Source organism: Pelophylax lessonae, assembly GCF_965119305.1.
Source record: "Pelophylax lessonae genome assembly, chromosome: 2".
NCBI classification, from domain to species: Eukaryota; Metazoa; Chordata; class Amphibia; order Anura; family Ranidae; genus Pelophylax; species Pelophylax lessonae.
In genome coordinates this window covers 725,719,573-725,738,653 of record NC_138769.1, presented here as the reverse complement: position 1 = coordinate 725,738,653, position 19,081 = coordinate 725,719,573, and the positions used below count along the sequence as shown (strand labels likewise).

General features: G+C 47.7%; 1 protein-coding gene across 1 annotated transcript in view; it reads right to left on the bottom strand.

The window, feature by feature from the left end:
- LOC309545180 (piwi-like protein 1) overlaps positions 1-19,081 on the bottom strand; it is a gene marked incomplete at both ends in the record, with an annotated part of 240,850 nt that overhangs the window by 27,226 nt on the left and 194,543 nt on the right. The window contains 2 exons of the mRNA XM_082244318.1: positions 5,952-6,077; positions 6,182-6,335. Of these exons, the coding sequence (XP_082100444.1) occupies positions 5,952-6,077; positions 6,182-6,335 (280 nt within the window). The remainder of the gene's footprint in view (positions 1-5,951; positions 6,078-6,181; positions 6,336-19,081) is intronic.

Below are 19,081 nucleotides of genomic sequence, written 5' to 3'. Positions count from 1 at the left end.
AGAGGAGATAGATAATCTGGGCCTTTTCCTAGCAGCACGTTCAGCCATCAGCACCTCCATTTTGGACACTAAAGACGCCACTACAGCGGCTAAATCAGGCATAACATGGGCCACAGCAGGACTGGGGTCCCCCACCAGATCTGTAGGGAATTTGCTGTCCTGAGATTCCATCGCCCAAGGTAGAAAACAACAGTGCAATAAAAAGGTACTGGCCCTTTAAACCCGCTGCAGAGTGCAAAGCCCACCGCTATATGTACAGTGACAAAAGACCCCCAAAAGGAGAAGAAACTGAGCCAGAAATGACAAAACAAAAGGTTATGGAGAGACAGTCTGCAGAGCCCCACAGAGTGTTACCACATCGATCGCTGCTTCAGAGGAAAAGGAAGTGAGGTCATGAGAGGCTGAACTATAGCTGCAACAACCCAGGGAAAATGGCTGCCCATAGAACTGAATGGGAGGCTTCGGCAAAATGGCCGCTGAACATGTGCTCGGAACGATTGTTCTGCCACACGCAAGATGGTGCCAAAACAGCATGTAAAGTAGCCCGCAGTGAAGTCAGACATGCTTGCCCATATTAAAGATGGCGGGCTGCGCGGTTTTTCCCCGCTGCGGCCGCCACACACATCGTCTGCACCCCCAGAAAACACACCGAAGTGACACAGGGAAAGGGGCCCCCCAAACATACAGCACTGCAGCGCATGTACTAAAAAAGACCCCCGCAGGGATCGCAACAGGGAGCCCCACACCGGCACAGACATGGGAGACATACAGCATCACAGGACTGCCACCCCAGACAGAGGCCCACAGTGAAGTCAGACATGCTTGCCCATATTAAAGATGGCGGGCCGCGTGGTTTTTCCCCGCTGCGGCCGCCACACACATCGTCTGCACCCCCAGAAAACACACCGAAGTGACACAGGGAAAGGGGCCACCCCAAACATACAGCACCGCAGCGCATGTACTAAAAAAGACCCCCGCAGGGATCGCAACAGGGAGCCCCACACCGGCACAGACATGGGGGACATACAGCATCACAGGACTGCCACCCCAGACAGAGGCCCCAGAAAGAAGTACTTACCTGTACCAGATGGCGTGGGGTGCCTCTCAGAATGGAAAGCCGCTGTCCATATCTGACAGGGAATGCCGTTAGCCAAGGACATTACACTGCAGTATCGCAGATGAGTCCAGTGAGGTAGCCATCTCACAGCTGCATCCCTGCTGAGAGCAGGGATGGGTCGTTCATAATGCCAGGACGAACCATGGCTGAACGCTCGATGGCGGGCTGGGGGTCCCTCTGACCCTCTGCCCTGGAGAACCAGGGCGGTCAGTCCGATTCCCAGCTTCGCATGAATCCATCTTCATCCGAAGAGTCGACTAAAACTAAAGCTGACAAAAGAAACAGCTAGTATAACAAGAAAAAAACTGACATTTTTAACCACTTAAGCCCCGGAGGATTTGGCTGCTAAAAGACCAGGGGGTATTTTGCGATTCGGCACTGCGTGACTTTAACGGACAATTGCGCGGTCGTGCAACGCTGTACCTAAACTAATTTGACGTCCTTTTTTTCCCACAAACAGCTTTCATTTGGTGGTATTTGATCACCTGTGCGATTTTTTGATCACGCGCTATAAACAAAAAGAGCGTCAATTTTGCAAAAATAACAATATTTTTCACATTTTTTTAATATGAAATTCCCCCCCCCCCCAAAAAAAAGTAAAAATCAAAATTTAACATTTTCGGCCAATTTGTTTTAGGCTACAAATGTTTGGTAAAAAAAAAAAAAAAAAAAAAAAAAAAATCGCAAAAAGCATATTTTGATTGGTTTGCGTAAAAGTTATCGCGTTTACTAACAAAGGGAAAGATTTTTGTCATTTTTTTTAACGCGTAATAGCGGCGATCTGCAATTTTTTTTGCGGTACTGCGACATTGGGGCGGACAGATCGGACCCTTGACTTACATTTGTGACACTTTTTTTGGGTTACCAGTGACATTTCTACAGTAATCAGTGCTATATATATGCACTGTTACTGTAAAAATACACTGGCAGTGAAGGGGTTAACTTTATTTGAGAGGGAGGGGCTGTGTGTGTCCCTAGGGGCGTGATTCTAACTTTGATTGGCTGTGGCTTGAGCTGTAGGAACACTGATCAACGGTCCTACATAGTAGAACCGTATGATCAGTGTTTCTACACAGGGGAGAATGACAGGCAGATTGTTTACACAAGCTGCCTGCCTTTCTCCCTCTCCCTCGACGATCGCAGAGTGAGCGGCGGACATCGGGTCCGCCGGTCACACGCGTGGGGGGGTCCGTGACCGCGCGCTCGCTCCCCAGAGCCTCACAGGCTAGTGACGTATATATACACGTCACTTTGCCTGTGAGGGGCTGACCGCCGCAGTATATCTACTTGTGGCGGTCGGCAAGCGGTTAAAAGAAAATCAAATAAAAAAAGATTAGAAAGGCTGAGACTGTAGCCCCAGCACAGGGAAAGGCTGAGACTGTAGCCCCAGCACAGGGAAAGCCTAACTACTCCTGACGCTAAGCAGAAACAAACTGAGTTGGGAGTGATCACTGCAGGGGGGTATTGACCAGTGGGACAGCCCCCATGGGTGTGTCTATGCAAATGCTTTTGTTCTTTTGACTAAGTCTTATGCCTAGCTACTCCTGAGGAGCGGAAGTAAATACCCAATAGTGATGACTTAGAGGAGGCGGCGACTGTCGGAGGACGTAAGAGAAAAGGCTGTTTGATCCCGTCTTCTCTGATCCTCCCCTTGTTCCACTGTCCCCAATCAATATTCTGATAAGGGTCTTTAAAGCCACTCTGCTCATGCTCAGTTTGGTGTGTATTGCTAGAGAGTTTTTTTATTTTTCTTGGAAGAGTGCATGTGATCAGCACAGGGCCAATCAGCACTGTCCAGACAGAGGGTCAGGAGTCCTGCAGCCTCATATTACAATCAGAGGAGACAAAAACTTCTCCTACAAGCTTCAACCAGACACTGATCAAAGTCACAAAACTGCAACATACTGCTGATAGGAAAAGGTATTTAGCAGTTTATATTTACTAAAATATTTGCATTTCCATGTTCTGTGTACAGGGTCCTTGGGTTACGTAACACTTTAAAAAATTATTTCTGAACGTAGAAAATGTACGTGTGTGTGTGTGTGAAGATCACAGAATTATAAATCCTTTGGCATAGGGCTGGCCCAAGACATTGTGCTGCATGGGTCCAAGAATGAAATGCTGCCCCAGCACAAAAAAAAAATCACGCCCACCAAAAGGCTCCCACATCCATTATTTCATATTATGATAATGAAAACTAAAATTACATTTATCAGATAGTCAGATTTACAAGCAACAGAACCTTGTCTATATGCAACATTTTTAAAGGGCAGTGTGTGTGTGTGTGTGTGTGTGTGGGGGGGGGCTGCTTTGTGGGAATGGGGGGTTAAGGGGCTGCTTTGTGGAGGGTTAAGAACTGTTTTGTGGTGTATAGGGACAAAGAAAAAAAAACGAATAATAATATTAAAATAAAAATTTAAACATATATACTGTCATCTTCTTCCATAATTCACCAACGGACCGGTCCACCAAACACCCACTGTCTGTCCCCAGACCTCCTCTCACTCCTGTGTCTGCAGTGGCCACCGCCCTAGAAGATCCAGCCTGCCCTGCGTGAGATGGAGTGCGCTAATGTCTGAGGTCATTGTGCACACCATAATCACGCCAGGGATGTACCCCAGAGGAGACGCTCCGCCTACTCATGCTCATCAGTTTGCACTACGGACGGCAGTATGAGATAGGGAAATGGCGCCCGTAACGCGCTGCAAACTGATGACACACAAAACTGCTGGGAAAAAAAAAAAAAAATCTTGGGTCTTTACTACTCCTTTCAAAGTTCTGCCTGGGACCCATGGTAGGACCGGCCCTGCTTCGGCAGGTAAAAACGTGTATTTTAAATGCGCGTGTAGCTGCTTGCCAGGAGTTCAACATTTAAACAGGGGACCGATGTTGCTGGCATTTGGTCACACACAGAAATGCAAATTCAAATCTGCAGTGTTGATGCCTAAGCAAAGGCATGGGGGACATAATATAGGGTGGTTTGTTTTTGCAGGAAGAGCTGCCTTTTTTTTTCCAACTCTTTCAGTATGTTTATTTGGGTAAAATTTTGAAGAATTACAGTTAAAGAAGGTGGCGACATGTTTTTAGTTGTAAATGGCGCTGAGCCATACAGCAATATAGAAGCATGCATGGAAATCATAAGAAAACATTTCCACAGCATGTCACCCAAGTGTGAGCAGTAAGTCTTCGAAAGGGCTGCATTTTTTAAAGTTATAATGGGGTAAGGCCTTAAAGCCAAATTGGGAACCAAATCCACTTATTGGAGGTCTAATCTGAGCATATGAGAGTTGGAGACACCCTAGAAGAAGCACGTTATTCCACTACTACTTGGCGTCACCTGCAAACACAGAAATGGGACTTTGAATTATAAATGTGTTAAAAAGGAAGGGTGCCAACACTGAACCTTTGGGTACACCATAACCTTAGACCAATCTGAGTCATTATTCACGTCTCCCTGAATACGGTCTTTTAGTCAGTTTTCTATCCATTTACAAGCTAAATTTTCTAAGCCTGTAATCTTAATTTCCTAACACATCAACTTACACATTAGCCGTTTGTGGGGAATGGTGTCAATTTTAGCAAAGTTCAAATCTACCATATCCTCAGCCACTCTTGTCTAAGTTTTGCTTACTTTCCATATAAAAAGAAAGCATATTTGCTTTCTCTGTTGTCCACCCATGCAGTCTATTGCTTAACCACTTGCCGACCGGTCACGTTGACCGTACTGCGGCAAAGTGGCTCGTTCCCGTCCAGCGACGTAGACCTACGTCGCTGGACTCCTCCCCTTGTGGGATGCGCGCCCCCACCGGAGGCTCGCTCCCGCTGTATTCAGTCACAGCGGGAGTCGGGCCAGGGGAGGAGCGGCGGCGATCGCCGCTGCTCTTCCCCGATCGTCGGGGAATCGAGTCTGGAGATCCGCCCGCTTGTGTAAACAAAGCGGGCGGATCTCCTAAGTGACAGACAGGGTCAGATTGCAGGGTTCAGCATAGCTGAACCTGCGATCTGTCCCTGTGTCACTCAGTCACCTCCCCCCACACACGTCAGTAAGCACCAGGCATACATTAACCCCTCCCTCTCCAATAAAATTAACCCCTTCCCTGCCAGTGTCATTTTTACAGTACCAGTGCATATTTATAGCACTGATTACTGTAGTAATGTCCCTGGTACCCCCAAAAGTGTAAAAAATGTCAGTAAAGGGTCCGATCTGTTCGCTGCAATGTCACAGTCCCGCAAAAAAAAAAAAAAAAAAAACTCAGATCGCCGCCATTACTCGTAAAAAAAAAAAAAAAAACCACTAAAAATGACAACTCTTTCCCTTAGTTAGTAAACGCAATAACTTTTGCGCAAACCAATCAAAATACGCTTGTGATTTTTTTTTTTCCAAACATAGGTAGCAGAAAACAAATTGGCCAAAAATTTAAAATAAAAAAATTTGAAAAATATTGTTATTTTTTGTTTATAGCGCAAAAAGTAAAAAATCGCACAGGTGATCAAATACCACCAAAAGAAAGCTGTTTGTGGGGAAAAAAAGGACGTAAATTTCGTTTGGGTATGGCGTCGCACGACCGCGCAATTGTCAGTTAAAGTCGCACAGTGCCGAATCGCAAAAAGTGGCCTGGACGTAAGACAGCAAAATCCTCCGGTGGTAAAGTGGTTGAAATGCTTACATTTTTTATACCAATAATCTTCCTTTTTTTTTTTTTTTTTTTTAAGTCAGTATCTTTCAGACTATAAAAAGTTTAACAAAGCAGTCTGTAGTTATTAGGTAAACATCACACAGCAGGACAAGCATCAATGTATATGAAACAGTTTTAAAAAAGAACCTGCCAGGTACCATTCAGGCCTGGTGACTTCAGTATCAACTATTGTCCCAGGAGGTGGATTCTGGAGCTGACCACGAAGAACAGCAAAGAATCTGGCATTGATCCGTTTCTTAACCACCACAACTGTCAGTTTAGGGCTAAGAGAGGGGTAAAAAAAAAAGATCACACAACATGTTAAATAGAAAACATATGCCATTTAGATTATTACACACTAAATGGGGCAAATAAAACTAAGCCTTACGTGTAATCTTTGCCTGCTGTCCTGATACAGTCCATAATCTGTGGCACTTCATAGCTGACAAGGGTCTTTAGCTGACCATCGCCCACACCATCACGGTAAATGACAATACGGTTCGGTAGAAAGCCATTGCATTTAAACCAAGCATGGAGAGCATCTGAACAAAAAACACGGATATTATTCACAGTCATTTTGACTTCTAAACTTCCAGCAGAACTAAACTCACAATCAGTAGAGTTTAGCCAAGGGCACTTTGCCATATGTAATATTGCCACAGAAAGAAATGGATTCTGAACTAGAATCCATTACTTCCCCTAGTAAAAACAGCACACAGTTAAACACACAAACACAGGCTAGGAACATTGTTAACCCCTTGATCGCCCTAGATGTGAACCCCTTCCCAGCCAGTGTTATTAGTACAGTAACCTTATACATGTTTAGCACTGATCAGTGTAGTGATGTCACTGGTCCCAAAAAGAAAAAAGTGTCAAAACGTGTTAGGGCCGGTTCACATTATTGCGAGTGCAGCGATCGCATGTAATTCGGAGCGCACTGCTCCTTCATTACATGCGATCGGATGTGCGGATGAGAATTCTCTGATCTTCCCATCAGTAAGGTTAAACTAGGACACTAGGCAGAAAGAAGTTCTGGCTATGCCTATGGGCAGTCCCAGGGGGTATACCCTCTCACTGCTTTGATACAAAACGGACATCCTATAGCGGGAGTCAGAGAAAATAACACTGACCTAACTCAAATAGAGGGGCAGGTACTGCGTCAGTCAATGAACTCAACAGAGAAAAGGATTTTACAGTAAGACAAAAATCCAATTTTCTCTATATTTCATTGACGGACGCAGTCTCTGATTTTCATATCAGTAGGGACGTCGCAAAGCAGTGCCATAAAAATGAGGGGTGGGGACAGCAGAAAAATAATTCCCCAAGGCTAAACCATAGCCAAATAGGCAATATAGGACTCATCAGAACAACAAGATGAGACCCACCTGAAAAAAAAAAAAAACACTAAAAATAACCAGTAAGGGAGACTAAGACACCCTTAAACACTTCCCGCCCATCATATAGCAAAAAATGAAGGCCGCAAAGTGGTTCAAGAGTAGTGATCGGTGGTGCGGTGTGTCACTCTGACACACCGCACCTCCGTTTCCAGTAAAGAGCCTATGATGTAGGCTCTTTACCCTGTGACCAGCTGTGTCCAATCACAGCTGGTTACATAGTAAATAGGAAGTGCCGTTGATCGTCTTTCCTCAGTTTGCGCCTTACAGGCGCGAGTAGAGAGCCGATCAACGGCTCTCCTGACAGGGGGGGGGGTCTGTGCTGGTAATCAGAGCATTGATTACCAGTGCAGACTCTTGGGGGATGCCACTAGAGCCCCCAGGGATTGCCCACCCATGGCCACCAGGGATGCCCACTCATGCCACCTGGGATGCCAATCAGTGCTAAGGGAGTCAGTGCCCTCCTCATCAGTGCTGCCCATCATTGTCGCCTATCAGTGCCGCATATTAGTGCCTCATCATCAGTGCCACCCCATGAGTGCCACCCCATTAGTGCCTCCTCATCAGTGCCTGCAAAAAAGAAAAAAACCTTGCGGTGATCAAATACCACCATTTGCATTGTGTTGCATGACCGCACAATTGTCATTCAAAATGCAACAGCACTAAAAGCTGAAAATTGGCCTGGGCAGGAAGGGGGTAAAAGTGCCCTGTATTGAAGTGGCTAAACAGCAGCCTGCAAAACTTTGCGGCCAAAAGAGGCATCAGCAGATGCCAGCACATCCACGTTGTAAAACTTTTGTAAAAGTATGAACAGACGACCAGATAGCCGCCTTGCAAACCTGAAGCACAGATGCCAGACGGCAAAAGGCTAAGGAAGCACCAAGCGCCCGAGTAGAATGCGCCTTAACAGGGAAAGGTGGAACCTGACCATTTATTGAATAAGCCTGCACAACTGTGTCTGATCCACTTGGAAATAGTCGCAGCAGATGCAGGCAGCCCTTTCTTTGGGCCATCCGCGAGTACAAAGAGCGAATCGGACTTTCGAAAAGACTCGGTAGTCGCCAAGTACACCCTGAGGGCGTGAACCACATCCAAAGTATGTAATGCAATTTCTTCAGGATGTTTAGGCTTAGAACACAAAGAGGGTAACATGATGTCTTCATTTAAGTGAAAACTGGAAACCACCTTCGGAAGGAAGGACGGATCCGGACGAAGTACCACTTTATTCCTGTGAACGAGCAGATAGGAAGAAGAGGACAACGCTGCCAGTTCTGACACCCTGCGTGCAGAAGTAATAGCCAACAAGAAGGCCACCTTCTGGGATAGGGCAAACAAAGGGAGGTTTCTGGAGAACCGACAGCACCAAATTAAGGTCCCAAGGTGGCAATGGAGGTCGCACCCCCTGGATAAAGCTACCCACCAGAGAATGGAGCCAAGTGGCCTTTGGAAGAAAATTGCCAAGGTCGAAACCGGACCCTTGATAGTACTCAAGGCTAACTTTTGATCAACTCCCCGTTGAAGGAAAGCCAAGATCTGAACGACCGAGTAAGAGCGAGGGAGAACCCCAAGAGACTCACACCACGTAATATACCACTTCCATTTACGATGATAGATCTTTCTAGAAGTCGTTTTCCTTACTTTTTTTTTTTTGAAAAACAAGCGTTTATTGAAGTATGCACAAGTACAAAAAGGTAAAGTCATAGGAACAATAGTACATATGATAAGAGCAAGCATACAGTGACATACCTCCAACAAACACAAAACAAATGGCATATCAAACAGCAAAGGTGGAGCATTGAAATGGGAAGGGAGAAAAAAAAACCCATCCAGTTAACAACTCTACATCTAAATAAAAGGCAGTAGTCTAGGTAAGGGCTACGCGATTGGAAGGAGACCAAGGTTAGGGGAGTAACACAGGATTCCAGGGGTGCTGCGATAAAGGGTATGTGGCAGCTACGGGGAACCCTAAATAGGAGAAATCCGCGGTAGCTCAGGAAGGGGGGGGGGGTGGGGGATGGGGGTGGGAGAAGAGTAACAAATAGAGTCAGCCTGAAGCCACATATCCCAAATTTTGTGATACCGAGTCGGGCAACCCCTATGCAGGTATATAATCTTCTTGTATGGGAGAGAGCTACTAACCTTTGTAATCCATAGGGCTAATGTGGGGGGAGAAGGCTGGATCCACATCCGAGCCAGTAATTTTCGTGCGCTAAACAGGGTCTCCTGAAGGAACTCAATAGTGTGTCTGTCCATGTCCCCCTCAGGGAGTATAACCAACAGGCAGATCTTAGCGTCCAGCGTCACGGGGGCACCCATCTGGTCATTGACAAACTTCACCACCTGTTCCCAAAACCCGTGAACACGGGGACACTGCCACAACAAGTGGGTGAACGTGCCAACCGCGAGACGGCATCCACTCCTCATCATCCACAGCTCCCACGTCAGTTACCCAAGCATCTCGAAGGCCATAAGCCAGGCAAGAGGCTGCGCCCGAAATAATAGTGTCATAAAAATCTGTGATGAGTTTGCTCGATTCCTGGCCCCCCACCATCTCCAGAATATCCAGGGAGGGAAGGGAAGGGATACCCGTGGGAAACTGAGCCCGGAGGGCATGTCTCAACTGCATATAGTGAAATTGCATAGTGAGGGGTAGAGAGAACTCCGCACACAATTGCACAAACGATTTAATCATGCCATTGCGAAGCACATGGGACAGATAATAAATACCCCGATCTATCCAGACACAGGGATCAGTAATCTGCAGTAGTTCCGGCAGGTTTCTATTGTACCACAGGGGAGTAGAAACATGCACGGCCGCGTTTTCCTTACTTTAAGCAGAGTAGGAATCACTGAAGCAGACAAACCCCTGTCCTTCAGCACCTGGCTTTCAATAGCCAAGTTGTCAAAGCCAGCGACTGTAAAGCAGGATGGAAGCTTGGCCCTTGAGACAGTAGATCCTCCCTGAGAGGAAGTCTCCAAGGAGCATCTGCGACTAGCCTAACTAGCTCGCCAAGCTCGGCGAGGCCAGTCCGGAGCCACAAGAATGACCGGAATCCCTTCCACCTCAATCCTGCGAATAAGTCTTGGCAGCAACTTGACAGGAGGAAAGGCATACATCAGCTGATACTGACCCCACCGGGGCGTCTGCCAGAGGGTCCCGGGAGCGGGCCACAAACCTTTCCATTATTCTGTTGATCCGCGACACCAACAGATCTACATCTAGAGTGCTCCAACGAAGGCACAACTGCTGGAACACCTCCAGATGGAGAGGCCATTCCCCTTGATCCAAGGTCTGTCGACTGAGGTAATCCGCCAGCTAATTTTCCACACCTGGAATGCGAACAGCGGAGAGAGCTGGAACAAAGCGTTCCGCCCATCGGATGCCAGCCACTTCCAAGGTATCACGTACCTGGAGATGAGCCTGACACCGTGAGGAAGGCCTCCCTTGCGCCTCCGACTCGGGACCCCTGATAGTGCAAACAGGGGACACCGGAGTGTAGAGTAGCACGAGCGCCTGGAGTCTTGCTTGAAGCGGACGATGGCTACTGGTGAAGGTTGCCAGAGAAGTCCGATGAGCAGGGTGTTGTGCAGGCAGCAGGTGCTGGAAGCAGGGTTTCCTGGATAACAGGAGGAGCTTCCCAGGCAGGATGGATGGATCTGGGAATGACAGAAGCGTAGTAAGACAAGCTGGGTCAGGAGCCAAATCGGTAACGTATAAGCCCGTACGAGCAGACAGGAAGAGTGGTCACGGGACAAGCCAAGGTCGGTGCAGGTGGAGATCAGAGAATCGTCAGGACAAGCCGGGTCTGGAACTAGGAACAAGTGCAGGTAAACAGGTATCCAAGGCTGAAAACAAAGCAGCACTGAACCTGTGTGCTGATCCAGCTTAAATAGTGCTCTTCCTTGATGAGAAGGGTGGAGCCAGGATTAGGCTGTGGGTTTAACTCATCCTCTGCCAGAGCCTTCCTAACACAAGGCCGCAAGGACACTTTTGGTGCCGCCTTGGTGATTGACATAAGCCATGGCCGTGGCATTGTCTGATTTAATGCGCACTGGACAACCCTGAAGGTACTTCGTCCAGTGGACTAGAAAAAGCCTGATCACTCTACGCTCCAGTACATTTAATCGGTAACCTGGATTCTTCCACGGACCAGACTCCTTGAGCAGAAAACCGGTCGAGAACCCCTCCCCACCTGGACAGACTGGCATCAGTGGTGACAATTGTCCAATATATAGGAAGAAAGGGTTTCCCTTGTTCGAGCATCAGGGACTGAAGCCACCAGAACAGGGACTCCCTAGTCACCTGGCTCAGCTGGATCCGATTGTTCACGGAATTCGGATATTTGTTCCATTTGAGAAAGATTTCCTTCTGGTGGATTTTTGTGTTGAACTGAGCAAAGGTGACCGCCTCAAAGGACAACACCATCAGTCCCAGAACTCTCATACAGGTCCGAAAGAAAAACGACCATTTGCTGGACAGTAACAGATGAATCTCAGTCTGTAGTTTTTGGAGTTTTTCCAGAGGAGGAAACACTCTGGCTGACGACGAGTCCAAAGTCAGACCCAGATAGTCCAGTCTCATGGAAGGGACCAGGGACGACTTCTGAAGGTTCAGAATCCACCTAATCTCCTCCAGAGTTCTAATGGTGATCTCCAAATTTGTCACCAGCACCGTGGGAGACTCCCCACAAAGAAGCAGATCGTCCAACAACCTTACCGGTGGAACAGATCAAAACTCGATCTTGTACCCAGACCGTATGACCTCCTGAACCCATTTGTCTTGTATCTGGGATAACCACAGGTCCGGGAACCGGCAAAGACATCCCCCACCCCAGATATGGGTGAAAGCGCACCTTCAGGCCGAAGGAGCCTTGTCCTCAGGTCTGGAGAAACTAGATTTTTGTTTGCCAGACCAGTGTCGCTTGGAACCAGCCGAGGGGGCCTTAAAGGACTTTGCCTTATTGACTGACTCTGAGGGACAAAAAAAAACTTCATGCTCTGAAAAGGAGGGGCCCTGTCTGACGCGGGTTTTTACCCTTGTTAGCCTGTGGGAGAAAAGTACTCTTACCCCCTGTGAGACCTTTGATAAAGTCATCCAGGGTAGACCCAAACAGGCGATCTCCTTGAAAAGGCAGATCAGTTAAGGCATTCTTTAAAGGCCTGATCTGCAGACCAACACTTTAGCCAAAGTATAAGCCGGAGGACAACTGCCAAAACCGACAGACGGCCCAAAACAGGAGCAGCATCCAGCGAGGCATTGTAAACAAATTGCAGCCCCTGCACCAGCTGGTCCAACAGCTCCTCAAAGGCAGGAGGAAGATGTTTCCTCTCCAGGTCACATCGTAGTAACTTAGCCCATTCAGGCAATGTTTGCGAGACAAGGGCAAGCGTAAACACCGGTCTTAGTGCAGTGCAGACCCCCGCCAGGGAGTACATACTGCGGGTCACAGACTCTGCCTCTCTATCTGCCAGATCCTTAAAGGATGGGGAATCCTCCACTGGGATCATGGCAGCAGTCTTGAGACCGGAGGGTCCACTGTAGGTGGAACAGTCCGCTTTTTTTTTAAGGGACTCCTCAAAGGGGTAGAGTCTAGCAATCCGTTTGGCACTCCAGGGGAACGCTTTGGGTGGTCCCGTTTATTTTGAGCATGTTGTCAAAACATTGAAAAAAAAGAGAAGAGGTTGGGATTTTGAAAGAGGAGCATAGCTAATGTCGGGCCAGGAATGACAAATGGTCATAACGATGAATGAGTAACAGAAAGGCATATTGTAAAAAAAATAAATAAATAATCAAAAGATTTATTGCGGCTACCACAGCAAATGAAAACCTTGTAATAAAAGAACATGATGAAATGCAATACATCACGAATAGTAAGGTCATAAACATTGACATGAAACTGGGTTGTTACAAGTTGGTTACATAGAGAATCAGATAAATGTAACAAGTAGGTAAATAATGGATAATAATACTGTACAAGCCAACTGAGTGTTCAACAAAGGTTGCATGATAAATTGCTTGACACATTTCGTAGAATATATGCTACTTCTTCAAGAGCAGATGCACAAGAAATTGTCTATAAAGAAAATAAAACATGGGATGTTTGATAGTTGACAAAAAATAGATCTTTTGTAAGAACTTATCGTAAAATTATTTTACGACAGACGCAGCCTCTTCCACGTTTCATCACTACTGGGTAATGGCGCCCTCTGCAGGAGCAGGCTAGGTAGTGAAACTTCATTAAAAAGCTTTTACTAGACACACCTTTAGGGTCTGTTCCTCTAGACATTACCATCCGACACTTAGAGCTTACTAACCAGTTTCTTATCAAGCAGTAGAGTAAGACAAACCCCAAAATAGAGGGGCGAGGGCTGCGTCTGTCAGAGGACTCAAAATAATTTTACGGTAAGTTCTTACAAACCTCCTCTGACAGACGCAGGCTCTTCCAAGATTCATCACTATTGAAATGTCCCAAAGCAGTGCAGGTGTGAGGGGTGGGAAACAACGCAACCAACAGAAAACGGTAACGTGCCAACAAGGCCAGAACAGAACAAAATGTGGCCAACAGGGCAAGAAAAAAGCTCAACCAACAGGAGCTAACCCCAGAAAAACAAATTCCCCCCAAGAGGAGAAAAAACATGTCTCTTCAACAAACCGCAGCGCTCAAAACTTTACGGCCAAAGGAAGCATCCGAGGATACCATCACACCGCTTTACACACCTGAGCCACAGAAGCCTGATGGTGAAAAGCCCAAGAGGCACTCACGGCTCTAGTAGAATGTGCCCTCACAGGGAAAGGAGGAACCTGACCCTTGGGTAAATAGGCCCGAACAATATTCTATCTGATCCATTTAGAAATGGTTGCAGCGGACGTAGCCGAACCCTTCCGAGGTCCCTCAGAAAGGACAAACAGGGAATCAGACTTCCTAACGGATTCCGTGGACTACAGGTAAACAATGATCGCCTGAAACACATCCAACAAATGCAAGGCAAATTCCTTAGGATGCTTAGGCTTTGCAAAAAGCGAAGGCACAACAATATCTTCATTGAGGTCGAAGGCAGACACCACCTTAGGGAGAGAAAAGGCTGGTTGGGTTGGAGAACAACCTTTTCCCTATAAACGACCAGGTAAGGCGAACGGCAGGACAGAGCCGACAATTCAGACACTCTGCCTGTGTTGTCCCAGAAAGTTGCTTTTCTGGTGGCCATCACTTCTGCTCGCAGAGGTATTTCTCTGATGTTTTTCAAGGGGGGGTCGTTGCAAAACGGACAAAACCATATTCAAATCCCACAGAGGCAAAGGAGCCCTCCGTGGAGGAGCCAGATGACGCACCCCTTGAATAAAGGTGCGAATCAGGGAATTAGTCCCCAAGGAATGCTGGAAGAAGATGGCCACGGCCGACACCTGACCTTTATTCGTGCCCAATGCCAAACGCTGTTCCACACCTTTCTGCAAGAAAGCTAGGACCCTCGCTACCGGGAAGGAGCGAGGATGCAACACTTGCGACTCACACCAGGCAATGTACGCCTTCCAGGTACGATGATAAATCTTCCTGGGAGGTAATCTTCCAAGCTCTCAGCAAGGTAGGAACAACAACATCAGAGAGACCTCTGTCTCTCAACACCTGGCCTTCAACCGCCATGCCGTTAAAGCCAGAGACCATAAAGCAGGATGAAAGATCGGCCCTTGAGACAGCAGATCTTCTCTCAGAGGAAGCCGCCAGGGAGGCTTGACGACCATTTCGACGAGGTTTGCGTACCAAGACCCGCGGGGCCAGTCTGGGGCCACCAGAATCGCATGTACCTGTTCCAACGCTAACCTGCAGAGGAACCTGGACAACAGTTGAATCGGGGGGGGGGGGGGGGTGGAAGGCATAAATCAGCTGATACTGATGACAATGCACCACCAACGCTTCTGTGGCGTCTGCCAGAGGATCTCGAGCTTTGGCCACGAACCTTTCCACCTTGTTGAGACAAGACGCGAACAGACCCACGTCCGGTGTCCCCCACTGGGCACACAGGAGCCGAAACACCTCCGGATGCAGGGACCATTTCCCCTGATCCAAGGACTGACGACTCAGACCATTATTCTTGATCTTTAAGGATAGTTTACAGACGGGTATGGTGCCAGCTGATTGGAAAAAAGCCAACGTGGTACCAATATTTAAAAAGGGGCTGAGATATATCCCGGGTAACTATAGGCCGGTCAGCCTAACATCAGTAGTCTGCAAAATTTTGGAGGGGATGATAAGGGACCACATACAAGACTTTAGTAATGAAAACGGTATTATAAGTAGTAATCAGCATGGATTCATGAAAAATCGTTCGTGCCAAACCAATCTATTAACCTTCTACGATGAAGTGAGCTGCCACTTAGATAAAGGTAAGCCTGTGGATGTGGTGTATCTGGACTTTGCAAAGGCCTTTGACACCGTTCCCCACAAACGCTTACTGTACAAACTAAGGAAGGTAGGTATGGACCATAAGGTGAGTACCTGGATAGAGAACTGGCTCCAGGGGAGAGTACAGAGGGTGGTGATTAATGGGGAGTACTCAGATTGGGCGGGTGTGGAAAGTGGGGTCCCCCAGGGTTCTGTCCTGGGACCAATCCTGTTTAATTTATTCATAAATGATCTAGAGGAGAGGATATCTAGTACAATCTCAGTATTTGCAGAAGATACTAAATTAGGCATGCCAATATCTTCTATGCAGGATGTGGAAAACTTGCAAGCAGACCTGAACAAAATAACGGGGTGGGCAACTACATGGCAGATGAGATTGAATGTAGAAAAATGTAAAGTAATGCACTTGGGGGCCAGAAACCAGAAAGCAAGCTACTCACTAGGGGGGGGAACCTCTGGGTGAGTCTAGGATGGAAAGGGACCTGGGGGTACTGGTAGACAACAGGCTTGGCAGTGGCATGCAATGCCAAGCCGCCGCAAGCAAAGCCAACAGAATACTGGGTTGTATAAAAAAGGGGATTCACTCCAGAAATAAAGAGATTATTCTTCCACTCTACAAGACTCTGGTCCGGCCACATCTGGAGTATGCTGTCCAGTTCTGGGCACCGGTCCTCAGGAAGGATGTGCTGGAACTGGAGAAAGTCCAGAGAAGGGCAACAAAAATAATTAGGGGAATGGAGGACATCAGCTATGAGGAAAGACTACAAGCACTGAACCTATTCTCTCTGGAGAAGAGACGATTGAGGGGGGATATGATATCAATGTACAAATACTGTACTGGCGACCCTAGCATAAGGAACAAACTATTCAGAGAAAGGAGATACAATAAGACACGTGGCCACTCACTAAAATTTGAGGAAAGGCGGTTTAACCTTAAAGTGCGTAAGGGGTTCTTCACTGTAAGAGCGGTAAGGATGTGGAATTCTCTTCCACAAGCAGTCGTATCAGCGGGGAGCATTGATAGTTTCAAAAAACTATTGGATGGACACCTTAAAGACCACAACATACAGGGGTATACAATGTACGGTTAAAAGCAAACACACACACACATCATAGGTTGAACTGGATGGACTGATGTCTTTTTTCAACCTCACTAACTATGTAACTATGTAAGATAGTCTCCAGGAATGTGAACAGCAGAGATAGCTGAAACGTGTGCCTCGGCCACTTACTTGGCCGCCCAGGCACTCCTGGTGCCCCCTTGGTGGTTGATGTAAGACACAGCCGTGGCATTGTCGGTTTGAACCCCAACCAGGCGACTGTGCAACCGAGTCGCCCAATGGAGCAGGCAAAGTTTTATCGCCCTGAGCTCCAGAACATTTATCGTCAAGTAGAATTCCTCTGGCGACCATGTGCCCTGGGCACAGAGTGTCCAGTACTCCACCCCAGCCCGTCACGCTGGCATCAGTGGTGATCACCGTCCACAACAGGGGCAGAAAGGACTTTCCCTGGTTCATGGTGGGTGACAGAAGCCACCATGAAAGCTTTGTCTTTGTGAGACGGCTCAAACACACCATCCTAAGGACAGGGGATTCCTCTTCCATTTGGCAAGAATTTCTGCTTGCAGAGTCCTTGTGTGAAACTGGGCAAACGGGATCACCTTGAAAGCTGAAACCATTAGCCCCAGGGACCTCATGCAGGTCCGCACAGAGGAGATCGTTGTCCCTGAGGGACCTGATCTCGCCCTGCAGTCTGAAGTTTTCCATCCGGGAGAAAAACCTTCGCTCCAGGACCATTCCCAGATACTGCAGACGTACTGACGGAGTCATTGCCGAATCTGGAAGTTGATAGTCCACCCGACCGAAGAGATCGTCCAAATAACTGAGGACCGCAATCCCCTTCTTGCGCAGCAGAACCAGCACCGGGGCAAAATGAAGACCCTGGGAGCCGAAGCTAGACCAAAGGGTAATGCCACAAATTGAAAGTGCTCCTCTGCCACTGCGAAGCGGAGATACCGCTGATGACCTTCGAAGATAGGGATGTGCAGATACGCATCATTTAAAATCGATGGAGGCCAGAAAATCCCCTTGACTTAAAGACGCTACCACCGACCGGATGGATTACCTCCGGAACTTCTGCACCTGCACAACGCGGTTCAGTGACTTGAGGTCCAAAATCAGACGAACCTTGTCCTCCTTCCTGGGCACTGTAAACAGGTTTGAATAAAACCCACAAAATCTCTCCCACTGTGGAACCGGGACAATAACGCCATGAGCAAGAAGATCTTGCACTGCCCCCTTGAGAGCCGTCAGGCGATCGGGAGACAGACGGAGATTCGATGGAAAGAACCTGTCTACGGGGCGAGATCGAAATTCGATCTTGTACCCTGAACGAATCAGTTCATGAACCCATTTTTCCTGAATCAGGGCCGTCCAGGGTTCCTGAAAGCAATGCAGACCCCCCCTGAAACCGGTGAGAGCGTCCCTTCATTCGGAAGAGGACTGGGCCGCAGCACCGGACTGACCGGCCTAGGGCTTAGCAGACCAGGGCTTCTTGTAACCGCCGGAGGCCTTGAAGGATTTACCATTTTCCAGCGCCCCTGGCCTGGGCCATTTGGTCTGTGAGCTCAATGAGATTCGGGGGAACCGACTCAGCCACCAAGTTACATAGTTACATAGTAGGTGAGGTTGAATAAAGACAATAGTCCATCCAGTTCAACCTGTGTAGGTGTGTGTGGCTGTAATCATCTCACATACCCCTGAATGTTCTGATCCTTGAGATGCAAGTCTAAGAGTCTTTTGAAAGCCACCATACTACCCGCAGAAACCACCTCTTGTGGTAGAGAATTCCACAATCTTGTAGCCCTAACAGTAAAGAACCCCCCACGTTGCCTGAGGTTAAAACGCTTCTCCTCTAATCGCATTGTATGCCCTCGAGTCCTCATGCAATCCCTTCGAATTAACAGCTTTTTTTCTAAGCTGGGATCCCCATTAAGATATTTATAAATTGCTATCATGTCCCCCCTCAGACGTCTCTTCTCCAGGGAGAATAAATCGAGCGATTGTAGACGCTCTTCATAGTCAAGGTCCTCCAATCCCCTAATTAGTTTAGTTGCCCTTCTCTGGACTCTCTCCAGCTCCAACACATCCCTCCTGAGGACTGGCGACCAGAACTGGACAGAATACTCCAGACGCGGTTGGACCAGAGTTTTATAAAGTGGAAGGATTATAGTCTTATCTCTGGAATACATCCCTTTTTTTATGCATGCTAATATTCTGCTGGCTTTGGCAGCTGCCGCTTGACATTGCATGCTGTTGCCTAATCTATCATCAACCAAGACTCCCAGATCCTTCTCCATTTTTGATTCCCCCAAGGGTTCCCCTCCTAACGTGTATTGTGTTTTGAGTTGCGCCTAAGCACCTCACAGAGACCGCAGCTCTGAAATCCCCAGGAGTGGGCCCACATCACCCCCCAGAGGGCTGTCCCAGGGACACG